At 36.5% G+C, this 19476-nt stretch overlaps 2 protein-coding genes across 5 annotated transcripts; both read left to right on the forward strand.

The window, feature by feature from the left end:
- The first annotated feature begins 370 nt into the window (after window positions 1-370).
- Window positions 371-7426, forward strand: LOC18609831 (ENTH/ANTH/VHS superfamily protein). Of its 2 annotated transcripts, XM_018116107.2 has the most exons (15): window positions 371-602; window positions 710-779; window positions 909-1006; window positions 1908-2046; window positions 2183-2310; window positions 2417-2509; window positions 2637-2687; window positions 3613-3678; window positions 3790-3855; window positions 4042-4122; window positions 4221-4301; window positions 5517-5684; window positions 5784-5865; window positions 5974-6095; window positions 6567-7426. In XM_018116107.2, the coding sequence occupies exons 1-15, from the start codon at window positions 513-515 to the stop codon at window positions 6927-6929; spliced, it is 1698 nt and encodes a 565-aa protein (XP_017971596.1). In that variant the 5' UTR covers window positions 371-512; the 3' UTR covers window positions 6930-7426. The 2 variants fall into 2 exon arrangements, with proteins under 2 accessions (XP_017971596.1, XP_088659820.1); XM_088803694.1 differs by having other exon boundaries at window positions 5517-5865.
- A 6475-nt stretch (window positions 7427-13901) lies between these two features.
- Window positions 13902-18149, forward strand: LOC18609832 (myosin-binding protein (Protein of unknown function, DUF593)). 3 transcript variants are annotated; one of them, XM_088803759.1, is made up of 4 exons: window positions 13902-15652; window positions 15773-15901; window positions 15986-17399; window positions 17510-18149. In XM_088803759.1, the coding sequence occupies exons 1-3, from the start codon at window positions 14266-14268 to the stop codon at window positions 17362-17364; spliced, it is 2895 nt and encodes a 964-aa protein (XP_088659885.1). In that variant the 5' UTR covers window positions 13902-14265; the 3' UTR covers window positions 17365-17399; window positions 17510-18149. The 3 variants fall into 3 exon arrangements, with proteins under 3 accessions (XP_088659885.1, XP_007045209.2, XP_017971773.1); XM_007045147.3 differs by having other exon boundaries at window positions 13903-15652; window positions 15740-15901; XM_018116284.2 differs by having other exon boundaries at window positions 13903-15652; window positions 15740-15901; window positions 16082-17399.
- Window positions 18150-19476: the final 1327 nt, after the last annotated feature.

Genomic DNA, 19476 nt, shown 5'->3' on the forward strand with positions numbered 1-19476 from the left:
CGGTCCATATAATAATCCTAATATAATATAATATAATTTTAACATATTAAAAAAATAATAATGACAGCATAACAAAAGCGGGGGGGCCGCCAAAAACCCGCCAACCTCAAGCCAATAGATCCCCTTCCTCAAAAAATTTATATCAATAAAAAGGAAACCGAAATTAGTTAAACAAAAGAAATAATTAATACGGAAAAAAAGAAAAAAAAAAAAAGGGTGGGAGCCTACTGTTTACAGAGAAGCGTCAATCAAGAACGATCAGCGTTGAGCGACAGCGCATCTTTTAGAGACTCTCTCTCTTCCTCTTCGTTTGATCGATTCTTTCGTCTGTCGTTCTCTAAGAGAGAGAGAGAAAAGTCAAGAGAAGAAAAGAAAAGAAAATCAAGGGCCAAGCAACACGTGATTAATTAAAAAAAAAGGGACAGGAAATTGAAAATCGAATAGAGAAAGAAGGAGGCGGAGATTTTTTTTTTTTTTTGGGGTTGAGCGATCTGAGCGGTTAGAGGGTACAAATGGGGACTCTTCAAACATGGAGAAAAGCGTATGGCGCTCTTAAAGATACAACCAAAGTCGGTCTCGCTCATGTCAACAGTGATTACGCGGTAATTTTTTTCCTTTTTTTTTTTTTTTTTGAGAAAGATCTCATTTCTATATTTAGTATGTAATTTTTATTCGATTTGATTTGTTTCTCTGAAATGTTTATAATTAGGATTTGGATGTGGCTATAGTTAAAGCTACCAACCATGTTGAGTGTCCTCCCAAAGAAAGGCATCTTCGAAGTGAGTTTCCTCTTTTTTTTTTTTTTGGATTTTTAAGTGTGAATTTACAGATCCAATTTAATTTCAGGGGGTTTTCGATGTCTGGATTGGATATGTGAGGATTTTGGTTGAATTTTTGTTTTTTTGTAGAAATCTTCATGGCCACATCAGCCATTCGGCCTCGAGCAGATGTTGCTTATTGCATTCATGCGCTTGCCCGGCGATTGGCCAAGACTCATAATTGGACGGTACTATTTACTGCTTTCTATGATGATGGGAATTGTACGAATTGGACTTCTGTTTCTAAAATTTGATTTTGAATCTGTATTTGTTTGGATGGTGATGCCTTTTGTTTCAAGATGTCCAATTGGTATCATTGATGTGCATTTAACTTGAATGTTTGTGGAGTTAAATTAGTTTCTTATCACTTTGTGGCTTGGTTATGTGTTAGATTTTCCAGCGCCAGTTATATTAATGTCAATAGATGAAATTATACAAGGTACTACTGCATATCATATGGAATGCTTTGCGGTAATATTAGTGGACGAGTGTAATCTTCAAAATGTATACTAAGTAATGGTATGAGAGTTTAGTTCAATACCTTTCCTCTAAAATATTAAGAGGTTTTTGTGGACCATGGACTCTGTTTCTTGCAGTTGAGCCTTGTTAATCTAATTCTTTATACATTGTCGGCTTGTTCTTTGGAATGGTTTCTGTTTGCAACTGTGGTTTCTAGACACTTTCAAATGATATGAACTAAACTAGAATTGTCATTAATTATTATTATATTTTGGCTCATTGATTTAATGTTTTCATTCTTAGTGATGAATGAGACCTGTTAGTCTTAGATTTAGATGGTGGATGACTCTTATCTACTTGGGCACATCCTTATGTTATTTTAAACATTGGTTTTTCGAATACATTGTCAACAGTTAAACTTGTTCAAATTTCTTTATGTCATTGCTAATTTTCCTGAAACTTGTTTTCTAATTTTTGATGTTTTACATTGTAGCTATGATATGAATGGTAGGATGGAATTGGGATAGTGAATTGCAAAATCAATTTTATATGAAATATCCAATTGCTAACTTGTCATAGAACATATAGCTCTATGTTTGTGGTTTGTAATTCTTTTTCATTGTTCAATAGGTTGCCTTGAAAACACTCATAGTTATCCATAGGGCATTGAGGGAGGGTGATCCTACTTTCAGAGAAGAACTTTTAAACTTCTCACAAAGAGCACGTATTCTTCAACTTTCTAATTTCAAAGATGATTCTAGCCCTATTGGTGAGTTTTTAATCTCTTTACTTGGTTGTGTATGGGTGTGTGCATGTGCTTCTCTTTGTGTCTTCTGGTCACCAGTAATATTTTCTAATCGGTTTGCTAACTCCCTCCTCCACCCCCTTTTGCATACACCCTTCAGCATGGGATTGCTCTGCCTGGGTACGTACATATGCATTGTTTTTGGAAGAAAGACTCGAATGCTTTAGGATTCTGAAGTATGACATTGAAGCTGAGCGTCTGCCAAGACCTGCCCAGGGGCAGGATAAGGTATCACTCTTTTGGGAATATTTTTTCCTTTGAATTACATAGGTGTTTGGTTTTCCCCATTATGGATTCATGGCCTGCTGCAATTTTTGTTCTCTTCAATGGGCAGGGTTACAGCAGAACCAGGGAGTTGGACAGTGAAGAATTGTTGGAGCAATTGCCTGCTCTGCAGCAATTGCTCTATCGTCTTATTGGTTGCCGGGTATTCTATCATATGTTAATCTTGCAGGATTTGAGTTTTGTTATCTCAACATGTTGAGCTTCTGTTATTTGTTCTTAGTGTTTCATTGTATCTGGAAAGTTAACAGACTTCTCTGCTCTCTTTGCAGCCAGAAGGTGCTGCTATAGGCAACTATGTTATACAGTATGCTTTGGCTCTGGTATGTTTGCTCTCTCTTTCTTCTTTGTGTTTGTGTCATCTTATCTGGTCCTGACAACTGAATCCCCGAGAAGTAACAATTAACAAGCAGGGGAAGAGCCCCTTGGATAAGCAAGCTTCTTAAAATATCGACCTAGTGTCTCAAATTTTGTCTAGGGATGAACAGCACAAATCCATGTGTTTCCTCTGATAACCTCGACTCACTGATTCTACAAGCCCTAACCTTTCTCCTCTTCAATTTTGACTAAAGCTCATGAAAATTACACTGTTTAATCCAGCTGAAGGGATGAAAAGAGTATGGTTAAGCTAAACTCCCAACTTTTTAGTTCTATCCACAGAATCTTTATCCTTGAATTGTAGTGAGTAAATAGGTCATATATGAATTGATCAAAAAGGGTCATGATTGGGAAGATGTCTGCTAAACTTTGCTGCCTGTAAAATCATGTTAAGCTGCCTCCTGAAAAGGAGGGAGAGGGGGACAGAAGCTTGTTTTTCTTAGAGAAGGTGGAGTTGACATGATCGAAGTTTGACTTATGTTTCCCACTTGTGAAATATCTATGATCAAGTGCTGATGATAATAAAAGTCATTATTGCAAGACCTCTTAATTTTAGAAACAACTATTTGATTGGTTATGATGTCTTCTTTTTTTTTGAGTGTCCTCTGTGTATGTATCAGTTATAGATTTGATAATAAGATTTTGAAGCCCCGTTTTGTATCTGTTCCTCCTTTCTCTACACTGTCAAAAATTATACGAGAGATTTCTCCATGTTTCTCAAAGAAAAATGTGGAAAAAGTTTTTTCTTAACTTCCTCCTCCTAAGAATCTCTTGTACCTTTCCATAGGAATAAGTAAAATGATGAGAATCTGACAATGGAAGCACTTTATTTTTGAAATTACATTCATCTTGCAATACTGCAATTTTCAGGTATTGAAGGAGAGCTTCAAAATATATTGTGCTATTAATGATGGAATTATCAATCTTGTCGACAAGGTAAAATGGTTTTTCATTGTTTATGAAAGAATTTCCTGGTTTAAGGCAAATGCCTTTCTTTTTTTCCTTTATCTTTTCAAAATTGCTGCTCAAGTTGTTATTTTATTGCAGTTTTTTGAGATGCCAAGGCATGAAGCTGTCACGGCACTTGATGTATACAAGCGAGCTGGTCAGCAGGTAAAGATATAATTTTCTTTTTAATTTTCTAAACTACATTTGTTTCAAATTTTTATCAGATTAGTTGCATTTATGATTATTGGATTATCTTCTCATTTGGTTAAATTGTGAGTGCTCTGATGTGTCAACCTCAACAGTTAAATATAATGGTGGTTTAGTAAAACATTTGTAATGTTTATGATGCAGGCTAATAGCCTTTCTGATTTCTATGATGTTTGCAAAGGATTGGAACTTGCTAGGAACTTCCAGTTTCCTGTTCTCAGGGAGGTATGGGTTCTAAGGAGGTGATTTGTTGTTTGAGTTGTCTGTTCATGAATTTTGTGTTAAATCATTTTGATGTTAATTTGTGACTACCGTTTTTTCAGCCACCACAATCCTTTCTCACTACCATGGAAGAGTACATCAGAGAGGCACCACGTGTGGTTTCTGTTCCAACGGAACCATTGGTTAGTACTCTTTTTACTTTATATACACTGGTGTAAAGTATTCAACTTCTACACCTGTCATTTTTTATACGATTTATATGCCGTTAATTCAATTGTAGATTTCAAGCTATATTGACATAGATCATACATTTCAAATTTCAAGTTGATTGAAAATGTGTAACTATTTGTTTGGTAACAATAAAATTTTAACTGTTAAATATATAGTGGAAAAAATGGTATTCTGGATTAATGTGATATGGGTATTGAATTGACTTAAAACTTTACAGATATGACAGGTCCAAATATGTTGTTAAATCTAATATTTGGTTTGTTAAAGTATTAATTATATCTATGGCACAATTGGTCTTCTAGTTGTGGTATTTCTTTTCTATATTTAGAACCGCTGACTAGTTTTGTCGTCATAAGGAATATGATAAGAGCTATATTTGAGAAGCTATAAAATTTCCATTGCATAATTATGATTGCAACTGATTCGAAGACTAGGAACGCATACTGTGTTTCTTTATAAAAACTATGACCACTAACTGCAGAAAGGTGAGCTTTTGATAGTTGTAGTTGATTATCCATAATAGAATAGGTGAAAATGAAAATATATTGTGGAATAAAATCTGGAAGACCGAAAGAGCATTATTAGCATTGTTTTGTATAAGAGGATAGTAGTTGAGTTGGGAGAAAGTTGTCTAGATCAGCTGTAGGCCGGCTGTACTTTTATCAGTTAATTTGTGGCTGTTCTATGAAAAGTTTAAAGACGAGTATCAATGCATCTCTGCGCGGAGAATGTGGAGCAAATGAGTGGTTACGTAGGGAATGAAACGTGTATTTATGAGAGGATAGAAGCAAAATAAACTTGTGGGAAATTGAGGAAAGTTGCTTGAGATGGCTTTCTAATCAGAAAAACGAATGATGAGAAAAATGGTATAAAGAGCAATATTAAAGCAAGAGGAAACTACAACTAAATATGAGCTGAGATGGTAAGAGCAAAAAATTGATTTATATAGCTTGCCTCCCAATATTAGGATCTGTAAAATGGGAAGACTTTTTAAACTTGTGTTTCTGCACTTGCTCCCTTTTTGTGTTTAATAAATAAATCTCAAATTGCCTTGGAATTCAGCATTATTTGAACTGATATATGCTATAGAACTCAAATTGCCTTGGAATTCAGCATTATTCGAACTGATATATGCTATAGAATTAATATGGTGTAATTGTATACAGCTTCAATTAACATACAGACCTGAGGAAGGTCCCTCTGAAGATACTAAATTATCCAATGATGAACCTGAGCCATCTGCTCTTGCTGATGATATTGCTGTTTCTGGTGTTGAGACTGTTCCGGTTCCCCCTCCTCTACCTCAGAACAATGCGGATGGTGGAGACTTACTGGTAATGTTTCACTCTGGAGTTCATCATCTCACTTTGTTATTATTCATAATGTATCATACTTGTTTCATTCTTTTGCTGATTGCATTTTGGTGGGTTCAGGACTTGAGTTATTCTGCCCCTGATGCCTTGGCAATTGAGGAAAGTAATGCTTTAGCTCTAGCCATAGTTCCTACTGAACCTGGTAAAATATTGTTCTTATTCTTCTTTTCTTTTCCCCTTAGCAGATGGATACTAGTCTGGTCTCTGGTGTTGCAATGATTAAGCTAAGGTGCTACTTTTTATTTTGCAGGTACTGGTCCAACATTTAATTCTACAACTGGTCAACCAAAAGATTTTGATCCTACTGGATGGGAACTTGCCCTTGTCACCACACCAAGTAGCGATATTTCTGCAGTTAATGATAGGCAATTGGTATGCCCTTTCTGTGCTTTGACTTTTTATCTGATTTGTTATGTGTATTTGTTTTCTGGGAGAAATGACAATATAATTCTAAATCCTCCAAAGTTTTGGATGAGTGAAGGTGGGGATTTGGTTTAAATCTTTCCAAGTTTTATGAATATGTTCATGTGTACGAAATAGAGACCTGCTTCTCATTTTTTAAATTTTTGGACATGGTGTCACTAATTCTGGACTTCATTGTTTTGTTTTGGAATTAGGGGTTTTTAGTTTTGGTTTTGGTTCTATGGTCAGGTTTTCTTAGCAAATAACTTTATTTCTTCTAGCATTTTGAGAATTAATTGTTATTTATCATTCAGTTTTGTAGATATCATAGCAGCTGAAAGACAGATCTAACGGTCATGAGTGAAAATATAGCAAGGACTTTTTAATGCCCTTGCAAACTATCTTAATTATTTAATTAATTTTTTTGCCAACAATTGTCAGGCTGGTGGGTTGGACTCGCTCACTCTCAACAGCTTGTATGATGAAGCAGCATATAGAGCTTCTCAGCAGCCTGTATATGGAGCTCCAGCTCCAAATCCGTTTGAGGTACAAGACCCATTTGCCATGTCAAATAACATTGCTCCCGCTAGAGCAGTTCAAATGGCAGCAATGGCTCAACCGCAAAGCAATCCCTTTGGTCCATACCAACCTACCTATCAGCAGCCACTGCAGCAGCAACATATGATGATGAGCCCATCAAATCCATTTGGTGATGCAGGGTTTGGGGCATTTCCAGTGAACCAAATGCCCCCTGTTGCTCAGCCACATGCTAATAATCCATTTGGAAGCACAGGCCTTTTGTAATGTTAAATGTGAAGAGTGAGATTGGTGTATTTTGGTTGGTGCAGTTGGTTTGGGCATCTTTTGGAGAGAAGAGTGTGTACCCACAAGATGAATGGCTTTCAGCATGTGTTGTACAAGTCAGCGAGTGAATAGTTAAAATGTTGTAATAACTAGTTGATACAATCCAGCATACTACAAGGTTATTTGAATGTCTTCCAACTCTGCCCTCTTTTAAGTTGTTATTTTTTATTTTTTTATTTTTTTGTGACCGACGGTAAAAGGAGGAAAGTTTTGGAAGAGAAAAAAGGGAGAAGTGGAGAATATGTATATGTATCTGAAACTGAATAGCTGCTTCTAGTTTCATTTAGCTAGGAAAGTAAAGATTGTAGGGTTTAGATTTCTCAAGGTTGAGATTCAAGTGTTGCTAAACTTGGAGGTATAATCTCACTCTTCCTTGGCATTGTGCCCTGTGGCCATGCAAGGATGGGGATTCATTTGAATACAGTTGCCATTCTCCATTCTCTATTTTGTCTTACCCAAGACATTTCCCATTTGTCTTTTTGGATACAAAATGAGAGGTTGAGCTGAGCCTCCATCTTCATCTAAAGATAACGATAATCAAAGTAATGAAAAACCAGAAGTGGGAATCACACCGTAGGATTCCATTTATCATGATATCCAATTTTAAAGTTAGAATGTGATGCGCAAAAACAAAGAGTTGAAGAGAATAAAGTGGCACTCTCATGTTTCATGTTTTCTACACCCTATTGCACTAACCGGTCAATGTGAGTCCTTTAGCTCTGGACCCTCTGCTACTTAAAACTTACTACTTTAGGCCAATGTGATACATCATGGGCCGTAAAATAGGGATGCAACTCTTTTATATCTCATAAAATCTTAAAATTTGAATCTCAAGATTTTTAAATTGAGCTAGTAAATTTTAAGTTGATCATGAGAAAGAAGTCGATCAAATTTTCATTATAAATATATATATTGAACCAAGCTTTATGAGGCCAACATCCATCTCACCTCTGCTCGGGTGGCTTGTAAGGATGTCTGAATTATTTGTACGGCCAGACAAACCTAAGAGCATTGTTGCTTAGGTTAAGGCGCCTTGGGTCAACTTCACTTGCTTTGTCTTTACTGTGCATTTAATTTAAATGAAAATTTCCTCTGCAGAATGATGTGTAAACGTGCATTCATACTACTACACTGTACACTCCAACTATGTATAAAACCAACCAGGACAGCATTACACAGTTGAAGGTGGAAAATTAGGTCTCAAATGATTGTGATTAGGTTAAATAGAGACAAAGGTACAAGGAGCATGCTTTCATTTTGTACCTTCACCTTCACTTCCCAAAATTATACTCTACTAAGAATTTGTTAAATAATCATTGTCTGTGAAAATGAATGTTTACCAAACGGAAAAACTCATGTTGCTCTTGACCACTCCCTATTTCAACGCTCTGCCTCATTCTCATTCTTAAATAGTCTAAACAAACATAGACGAAAAGTAGTACACTCTGTTTCCATTCTGTTAGAAGAGATAGGGAAGTGAAAATCAACGATTAACTCAAGCGAGGGATGGTGGTAGAATGTTATCATAAACTCATATAAGCCCGTGCAGCATGTGCTCTGTGTGCATGTTTGAGGGTTAATGATGCTGTGTTTCTCATTGAGGAAACCTTTTTGTTGTGCATGTTTGTCTATCCTTGCTTCATCGCCCATCTAACCCTTTGGTTCACAGTATTCAATATTCATGCAAGTTAAAAGACTTTAACCATCATGAGAAGTCATCCCATTACACCAAAAGTACGCATTTCTTGTGTGTAAATAATTGAACAGTCAGACTGCCGCACACTTAGCGTTTCTTGTGTGTGTGTGTGTGTGAGAGAGAGAGAGAGAGAGAGAGAAGGGGGGGGGGGGGGGGGGGGGGGTTGGTCAGATTTTTCAAAAGGCTAAGCGAGGGCGGAAGAGGAGGCAAAAAGCAAAAGAAGAGTGAGAGGAGTGGGTGGAAGGGGAGGCAAAAAAGCAAAAGGAAATAAGGGGTCTGTGTCCCACGTCTTCCTAGCGCTCTCAAATCACCATCATTACAGTCACTGCTCCCCATTTGTGTGTTAATTCTTTCTCTAGCACCTTCTTTTTCTTTTTCTTCATTTTTTTTCCCTTTTATTTCTTCTTTCTTTACTTGTACTTGTCATCGATATCCCATTGCATATTACAGCTGGTTTTCGTTAATTAATTGCTTTTCTTATGCGGTTAATCATAGAATCCAAAGTTCCCACTGCAACAAATACTGTACCAATATTCTCAGGGGATGGGAAACTTTTTGTTCTCAAAAAGACTGAGTAATAAAGCTCAGAATCTTGCACAGACCTAAGAAGACTGATGAATTTTTCTCCCCAGGAAATGTATACTTTTAAGAGGGACCAATATAATCTTCTCCAGGCGTGGCCACAGCCCAATACCTGGAATTGTCTAAACTCTAAGATATAAGCTAGTTTTTTGAGGGCAATGGTCCACAAAGAGGGGACAAGTTTGCCTCTTGATTTAAAGTAGTGACAGCACTTGGATTTTTTGCAATATACTTAATTTTCTTAATTTATTGTTGGTAACAATTTGTTGGAACCAATTTTCTGTTGAAATAGGTCCCAAATTTACTACTTTTCTTCTCATCCAAAAGGATATATTGAGGCCCCTCCCTTTGATTTTTGTTTATAGTTCAACAGTTTTTCATCTCGCTTTTGTCAGGGAGAAATATGCTTTCACCTGTTTAATTCGCATAATGTTTTTCCTTTTTTGATTGAGGGGTTTGCCACAGTTAAGATATATGGTGTGCAACATTATTGGCCCTCAATGCACTCTCGTTTCTCCTTTTTAATTAAATGATCAGTTAGATTTCTTCTTCCATATATATATATATATATATATATATATAACTATAGATTTCTCATAATTAGAATTGAAAGTGCAAATGAAGACAATAATGGCAGATAACTTGCTCAAGCTTCAATTTGTTATATACCTAAATCAAAAGTTATGGAAAGGTGGCATATCCAATTGAATAATTTCTCAATCAATGAACCATTCAAACAGTGAAAAGCTACTCTATTATTTAGTTTGTTTGGGAGTTTGGTTAAGTAATAAATTATATGTCTATTAATCGACTCGATCAATATGATAAAAATATCATACTGATTCATAATTCTATGTTTATGATAAATATAAATAAGTTGTTATATCAAAATGTTTGATTTATTAAATATTGATCGTATATAAAATTTATAAAATAATATAAAATTAATTAATTTTAATATTAGTATAATTTGATCCCTCTTTTATATATATATATATATAGAACATGAGAAAAATTAACATAAAAGTGAAATCCAACTCAAATTTTAATTTAACTCCTTGGACGAAGGTGGTGGTACGAACTAGCCAGTGTTCACCTGCATTGTCCAAGATGAAAGAGTCGTGTCATTGTATAGCAATTCCATCCCCATCTGGCCGCTCCTTCAGCACAATTGAATCCATTTTTTATTAATAATCGAAAAGAAACCCTGAAATAAAAAAGGCCAAAGGAAGACCATGTTTTCGATAATTGTTAGTATTATCCAACCAGGTGTGGTCCATCCAGGAGGTCGAGCGGCGTTGTTCGTGTGTGTAGGGCCGAAGGCTGGACATCAACATAATTCTTCTGCTTCTTCACACACACACACACACATATATATATATATATATAGCCATTGTTAAAAGATATGTAAGATTTTTTTTTCCTTTGTGTACTGAAATGTTAACAGAGGATGCTTTCATCACCAATCTTGAAACATACGTACATACATACATAGTATCTCATCATTCCTCTTCCTATACATCGAGGTGCTTTCAACCCAACTTGGGGGAGCTGAATCTTGGGCATTGAAAAAAGCTACAAAAAGGCAAGATGGTAGAACCAAGTTAATATTTGACATTTTATAATCAGTCAAAATCTATTCACATTTGCTGATTCCATCATGACTTTTTTCCTTCCTCCCTGACAGATGTAGTTGGTCCGTGCATGCACCTGAGACTCTCATTAACATATATAATTGGTCCATTTGATTTGAATCGCAGACTATCCTTCGTATCAAAGGGAGAAATGTGTATACAAAAGATTCTTAGCTAGTTTGAACATGGAAATCAACCAATATATATATATCATCACCACACAAAATCGTTTCTAATTCACGTTGTTTGATAGTTTGAATAGAAAAGAGAAAACGAGGCGGAAGAATGTGTATAGCTTAATTAGGCTTGTTCAGCAGCAACCACTTGAAAAATCCAAAAAGTCGTGGTGGACGGAAGCAATATTTCTGTGCTTTGGTATAGTTGTAGATTTGGACAGTTCAACCATCGCTCATGCTTATCCCAACTGAAATAGAATCCGGTTTGATGCTCGCTCTTCAGCCCTACATGCATCTACCTACCCAGCTAGTTGATTATGAAAACTTTCCTTTGCACCATTTTTGCCATTAAACCGGCACTTTCAGATTACTACACAACAAAACCAAAATAAGAAATACATTCAATTTTTTACTATAAGAAATTGGATTCTCTTTTCTGTTGTTTTCAATGATAATTAATGATTCGGTCGAGGCTTTCTTTTTAGTTAAGCAGATGGGTGAGTTACGTATGGAAAGAACCTCCACTTGATTAATTATTCATTTTGGAAAATCACAACATGTAATCCAATGGTACAAGTCTTTCATCTAAACTCATATATTCTCCATTTTTACTACTCTCCAGTTATAAGCTGATCAGATGGCTTCGAAATTAACCTTTTGGCCCCTCTAAAACAATGCTTAAAAATAAATTTTATTGGTTATCATTGGGAATGAGGAACAAGGGACCCTTACATGATTACAGTACAAGATTAAGCAAAATATACTTTCACAATTTTCTTGGATGATGTCTTAGTTACCACGCGAACCGTGTGGGATGATACCCAAAGGGCCCCTCTTTCGATTAAGACTATCAAATATGAAATATATATATATATATATAAGTGCTGTACCCTGCAGTTTAATTATCTCTTTTTAATTCCATTTATGATCCTGTTTTCATTTCTTGTCAAATATTACATCTTATTTTTTTGGATTAAAGAATTCAACAATTTGGAAGCGTGGCTCATGATATTAGACAATTCAAAAGAAAGCCTTAAAGCTTGGACCCTGGAAATATGTATGCAAAGATTTCATGTGAACAATAAGTCTGATTCTTTTGATTGTTTATGATATTCCAGACAAATGGCCTAGACAGTAGAAGCTTTGAACAATGAATGGCACCTTATTTGATTGCAAAAATGTATAGGGCTACTGGAATTTTTCAGCTCCCCTTTGTGGGATCACCTTACTGCCCTTTTGGTCAAAAAACACACTTAAAAAAGCTCCACCAGAAATTTAAAAGAAAAAGAGAAAACAAAATCTTATGTAACTTATTGTAATCAACTTTTTAAACAGTGGTTGATCCACATAAAAACTACCTTTAAATTCGGAGTTAAATAGTAGTGAATGGTAACTCTATATCTTCCCTTCATTCTAGAAAGCATATAGATTGGTTTGGTTACAAGCTTTCCGCAAAAGGTGAGTGTGTTGTAGTTTATTTTATGCCAAGAGTTCCTTTGAGCTGGAATCCTATAGCCTGAAAATTTCTGTGGCTGATTAAAATTTAAAGTAGAGGAGAGGGAACAAAATCATCTTTAGTGGTTATATTTACTTAATTCAATTTTGTCTTAGGATTGGGATATGTGGGTTAAAAGCCAAGTGGGGCTAAAAATGAGACATTGAGCACTATTTGTGTAAGCTTGACTAAAGCAAAAGTGTGCGGCAAAGCACAAAAGTGAGGTTCCCCTGGGAAAGATGAGTGAATTACAACATATTGAACCCTAATTTACATCTAGAAATATGAATGCGTTGTATTAAATACATGACTAGTAATAAAGGTCTTGAATGAAAAATTAGAAGATTGAATTTTCAAAGGTGAAAAAGGATGTATAGGAATGGGAGGGATGGGTGAGGACGGTGCAGCCGTGGCCTACCAATGAAACTCGGGTACGCATTTTGGTCTCTCAAGGCTTTCTATTTTCATGAAAGAAAATGATTAAATGAGAAGCTATTCAGCAAATTTTCTTAATTCAATTTCATTGGCAAAAGAAGCCCACGGTGTATGTTGGGAATCAATTCTCAATTTTAGAAAAATGGTGCTCTTAGCAAGACACGTTCATTTATGGCTTACCTCACTATTCCAAAGAAGAAAAAAAGTTTGAACTTGAAAAATAAATCAAATGATGGTGTATAATTTTTTTACTCCAGTGTAAGAACCTTAGCTAAACAAACTATATATATATATATATATATATATATATATATATATATAGTAAAAATCAGTCTCTTGGAAACAGGAGAGTAATGTACTGAAACAAGCACAAGGGATCAAAGGCAAGAAATTGAATTGAATTTATTACTGAGGTTTCATTTTTTTATTATTATTTTTCTTACACAAGGTAAGAATAAGAAGGCACAGTTAGGGATAAAGATTCATGTGAAAATAGACTTGCATAATGAAGCAGGAGCATCTGGCTTCCTAAATGGACCCCACACTTTACTTTGTGAGTGGTCCACCAACTCATTGGTAAGGTTGGTGGGCCATCCCATTTTGTTTGCCCTAACCGAAAACCAGACTTGGGGGGGGGGGGGGGGGTGGCAGGGCTGGCCTAGCTTAAGTGCTTTTGATTCAAAGAAATTTCAGCACCCTTGTATCTACGAGTTATAATTAGGCTACTAACCATCAAAAATTACCTCCCAAACATTTATTTCTTCCCTTACCATAAAATTTGCCCTCTCTATATGGAAATGGATTTAGTTGTTTTGAGATTCTAATGGTTACTTAAATTCTGTCAAAAGTATTGTTGGATTGATGCTTCAGGGAAAAAAAAATACTCCTTTATTCACTCTGACTCGAAGCTTCAATGTTGTTTTGTTTACTGGGTGGGAAATGTTTATTTAATTATTTTCGGTCTTCTTTGGCTGTCATTCCTATTTCAAACTGCCTTTTCTAGTCTAAATAAAACCACTTCCCCTGCTGCTTCCTCTCTGCTGTTCCTCTGTATTGCCAATACCTCTCTCTTTCTCTCTCTTATTGAAACCATTTCAAGTTTCCTTCTTCTCATTCCCCAAACTCTCTCTTCCTCTCTTTCTCATTGAAAGCACAGCTCTCCATATTCTTCTTATCTAACAACTCTTCCTCTTTCCTTTTTGTACCTTTTGACGATTCCTAAATCTCTCTGTACATAGCAAGAAACAGAGCATCATTAATGGCAGCCAACAAATTTGCAACCATGTTGCATAAAAACACAAACAGGATCACTCTTATTCTTGTCTACACGTTACTAGAATGGATTCTGATCATTCTCCTTCTTCTCAATTCTCTCTTCTCTTATCTCATCATCAAATTTGCTGATTACTTTGGTCTGAAAAGGCCCTGCCTTTGGTGTACTAGGCTTGATCACATCTTTGAGCCATCAAAGTACAATAATTCTTGTAGAGATCTAGTGTGTGATGATCATGCTAATGAGATTTCTAAACTGGGTTACTGTTCAAATCATAGGAAACTAGCAGAATCTCAAGATATGTGTGAGGATTGCTTGTCCTCTTCATGGTCGGATTTTTCTGACTTGTCAAAGAAGTTAGCCTTTTTTCCATGGATGAAGCAGGTTGGTTTGATCCAGGATGGTGGTGATAAAGTGATAGAAAATGGTGATGAGAATTTCAAGTGTTCTTGCTGTGGTGTCATGTTAGAGAAAAAGTGGAACTTTCCTTATCTCCTGATTAAGCCTTCTTGGGAGGTTTTGGATTATACCCAGAAAGGAAATTTAATTACTGAAGCTGGAGGAGTTGATGGTATTGCAGATGAAGGTAATGCTTCAGATGGAATCAGATCAGATTTTGTGGCTGATTATCAGGAAGATGAACAGGGGGTTGAAGAAAACAACAGAATTGAGATCATTTCTGTTGGCGATGATGAAGCTGATAAAGGAAGAGAAATGGAGAAAGAGGAGGATTTTTCATGTTTTATTTCTAGTTTTGATTGCAATCAAATGGCTGCTAATGAGGATGATAATCATGATGTGGTTATAGAGAAAGATCAAATACCCATGGAAGAAGAAGGAAACTTAAATGTGTCAATGGATGGTAAGGTGGTGACTCAAGTCGCTTGCAGCAAAGAGGAGTCTCCTGAATTTCTACCTAAGCATCTGGAGTTCTACATCGAGGGGGATGACTGTCATTTGATTCCAGTTGAATTGATCGATTCTACTGCTGTAGAAAGTGGAAGAATATACAAGTTTAGAGAGGAAGATCAAGGTATTTCTGATAATGGAGATGTTATTTTGGACTTTGATTTGCGTCCTGGGACACCAGTGGAATTGGTTGTGGAGAACAAATGCAGTTCAGGAGAGAAAGTGACATTACTTTCAGCCCAAGAGAGTGAGGATGAAAGCAGTGTTGCAGTAGTTGAATCAGTGGAGTCGAATGAGAAGAAAGAGAGCTTCTCAGAACATGCAGGAGAGGAAGATTTGATGGAGGAGGAAGATGAGCAAGTTGCTACCACTCAAGCAACTCAGACCCCTTTGAACGAAGCTGATGATGCTCAAGGAAGTGCAGCAATAAGAGAAGGGGAAACGGATGTAGATGGTAATCAAGGTACTTATTTATTTCAATTTAATTTGAATTTGACCTGATTCCTACTGTTGAGTTATTAAGTTTGAACAATTTGTCAATTTTATGCAGTTTCTGATGAGCAAAATGATGAAATTGAAGCAGAGATCTCAATAGGGACAGATATTCCTGATCATGAACCAATTGAAGATATTCAACTGCAACATTTGTACGAATGCACACAAGAAAATCCCTCCTCCAGTTCTGCTCAATTGCATGCAGATGATGATCATGGTAAGCCGTGATTTCAAACTTAGAATTGTCTTTTATTTTTTTATATTTTATTTGATGTGTTAATCTTGGATTCCTTTACATTAGGCTTCAAGAATGCTGAGGAAGAAACTATACAGTTTAAAACCATAACGGTTGAAACATGTGACCAAGCAATAAAAAACCATTTATCATTATCTTCAGAGCTTAATGAGGTCGAGGAAGATAAAGTCCCTGATACACCCACTTCTATAGATAGCCTCCACCTGTTGCACAAGAAGTTGCTATTGCTTGACAGAAAAGAATCAGGAACAGAAGATTCATTGGATGGAAGTGTTTTCAGTGACATTGAGGGTGCTGATGGGGTACTAACTGTTGAGAAGTTGAAATCAGCGTTGAAAGCTGAAAGGAAGGCTTTAAATGCTTTGTACACAGAACTTGAGGAAGAGAGAAGTGCATCTGCTGTGGCAGCAAACCAGACAATGGCAATGATAAATAGGCTTCAAGAAGAGAAGGCAGCAATGCAGATGGAAGCTTTGCAGTATCAGAGGATGATGGAAGAACAGTCTGAGTATGACCAGGAAGCTTTGCAGCTTCTTAATGAGCTTATGGTCAAGAGAGAGAAAGAGAAGGCGGAGCTTGAAAAAGAGCTGGAGGTATATCGCAGGAAGGTGCAGGATTATGAGGCCAGAGAGAAAATGATAATGCTCAGAAGAAGGAAAGAAGACAGCACTAGGAGCGCAACTTCTGCATCTTGCAGCAATGCTGAGGATAGTGATGGACTATCAGTTGATTTGAATCATGAACCAAAGGAAGAAGATAGCTTTGATAACCATCAAGAGGATAGCAACCAGAATACCCCTGCTGATGCAGTTTTGTATTTGGAAGAGTCATTGGCTAACTTCGAGGAAGAGAGGCTATCCATTCTAGAGCAGCTCAAGGTTTTGGAAGAGAAATTGGTTTCATTGAATGATGAAGAGGAACAGCATTTTGAGGATATAAAATCAGTTGAGTATTTGTATGAAGAGAATGGGAACGGCTTCCATGAGAGTTCTGATTTCAGCTATGAAACAAATGGGGTTGCCAATGGTCATTTCAAGGGAGTGAATGGGAAACATCACCAAGAGAAAAAACTCATGGCTGCAAAGGCAAAGAGACTTCTCCCACTTTTTGATGCCACTGATGCAGAAATTGAAGATGGGATATTGAATGGACACGAAAATGGCTTTGATTCTGTTGTCTTGCAACATTTCTCACCACCCAACTCTGAACTAGAGAGCAAAAAGCTTGCTATTGAGGAAGAGGTGGATCATGTTTATGAGAGACTACAAGCGCTTGAGGCAGATAGGGAGTTTCTAAAGCATTGTATCAGCTCCTTGAGGAAAGGAGATAAAGGAATCTATCTTCTTCAAGAGATTTTACAACATCTTCGTGATTTGAGGAGTGTGGAACTCAGAGTAAGGAGTATTGGAGATGCTGCTATGTAGTTGCATTCGGCAGAATACACTGGGAAGGCTAATCGGTAATCTGCTGTTCTTTGTATCCATATCATAGAGTTATAGTTTCTTTTTAGTTCTACCTTTCAGTTGTAATGGTATTTCTTTATTGATTTTATGTTGTTGATTATTGTAGAATGCTCAATTGGAGTTGCTTAACCGCCACAAATTTAGGATTAGAGTAAACACCAACTTGGGCGGATAGTCAGTGATACAGTCGCCAACGCAATTCCACAACGTCAACAATTTCAAGGGGAAGTCCCTTAATGGAAGAGGGAGGCTCCTGCTATGGTCTGTTTGGTGATCTTGGTGGACTGAAAATTGAAGAGTCTGTCATTTTCCCTTTTGCATTTTCCCGGTTTCAGTGTCCAAGTAAATCCCAAAATTTTTGTGGGTTCAGCTCTTCATCACCTTTTGAGGAAAAGGAGGATGGTGAGTGTATGTGTGTGCAAGTCAGTGAGGTGAAAGCCAAGCTGTCATTTGTATGTTGTGAGAAAAGACCTGGCCTGCAGAGCTGGAGAGATCCAACAAGGATTCCTGTGCCAGATTGCATAGCATTAGTTTATATTCAGACAGTTAGAACTAGAAGGCTCTTTTTGTCATTTTCTTAATCTTTTGAGGGAAGGGAAGGAAAGGGTAAGTAACCCCGTTTTCCTTCTCATCTTTTGCATCATTTTCATCATCTGGTGGGTCTGTCTATTATTTGAGGGGCAAAGTTGAGTTACTTGTATACTACATGCATCCATCTGTACGTATATAAAGTGAGTGTTTGTTTATACTGTGCTGGAGCTGTTTTTCGTTGTATATACATGTTCCTTGTTTCTTAAGTCCATGACAGAGGTAGTCAGTCAGGTAGATGTACCAAGAACAAAAGTATAAAATAACAGTGAAATATTATATTCTGAATAAGAAGCAAAGATTGCTTTCAGAGTTGATTTTGCTTTAAGCATAAAACAACCACCTAACCAGGCCAACAACAGTTTTCTATAATGAAATACTCCATGCAATCACTCGAAAGAAACAGAAACCGGTTGGTCTGACAGCTAAAACTATATCCTAACGCTATTGCAACATGATGCAGGCTTTCAAGTTGCACAAATTTTATGATATAAAAAAGCACTCCAATTTCCCTTTCTGCTATTTGTTGCAAATTAACATCATCAATTATTCATCCATCATCCTCTAACATTTCTTTTTAAAATTGATAATTAAGGAAGCTAATGCAAGAATATATATATATATATATATATATATTATATTATATCACATTAAACCTTTGCTGCAACCACCAAGGTTGCCTTTTCTATCCTATGAGATCACTACTAATCTTTCAAGAACTTGTACCCTCTTTCTTAGCATATGCTAAGCCTCATCCATCAAGCTGTCAGAATAATTTTGGTGCCAACTGAAAACATCAGTGTCTGATTTAGTAAAGACAAATTGAACACATCTTCTTGTTCAACCAGATGACAGAATGCAGTTCTGTTTGGCCAACTGCAAGCAGAACAGGGTGAAACCGAGATGATCTGCGTCTGCCAGAATGAAGAAAGTGTAACTAATGGCTAAATTAGGAGTAGCCTAGCCAATTTTTTAACACACTAAAGCAAACATCAAACAGAACGGAAGTTAACTTCGGGGGAAGTAGCTTTCATCAAAGTATTTGCAGGGTGGCAATTATAGTGTCACATTGTGCAGAATTTTAAGCTGGTCTAAATCATACCTACACACCTGTTGATTACATGGTAAAGTCCCTGGTTTATTCTCTTCACGTGTGCTAGTGAGTCATATCACTAAGGAATGAAGGCAGCCTCCACAAAATATTACTATTTCCTTCACCTTTTCGGTAGAAGAAAGCAGCTGCACTGTGCTCTAATTATTGTATCAGCATGGTTGAACGACTTTCGGCGCAGTTTAAAAGCTTAATTATGATGATCAAGTTAAGGTTAGGTAGCATTCATTTTGTTAATGAATTGGAGCTGTGATGTAAAGATGGCCTTAAGTTCATGCTCCAAAACTTTAATATTTGAGTAAGTCAGAGCAAATCCCTGGAGCTGGAGTTCTTGGGATTAATGAGTGGATTCCAGAATGAAGGTTCTTGGTGCC

This window comes from Theobroma cacao, chromosome 2, assembly GCF_053813885.1.
Source record: "Theobroma cacao isolate CCN51 chromosome 2, ASM5381388v1, whole genome shotgun sequence".
In the NCBI taxonomy this organism is placed as follows: domain Eukaryota; kingdom Viridiplantae; phylum Streptophyta; class Magnoliopsida; order Malvales; family Malvaceae; genus Theobroma; species Theobroma cacao.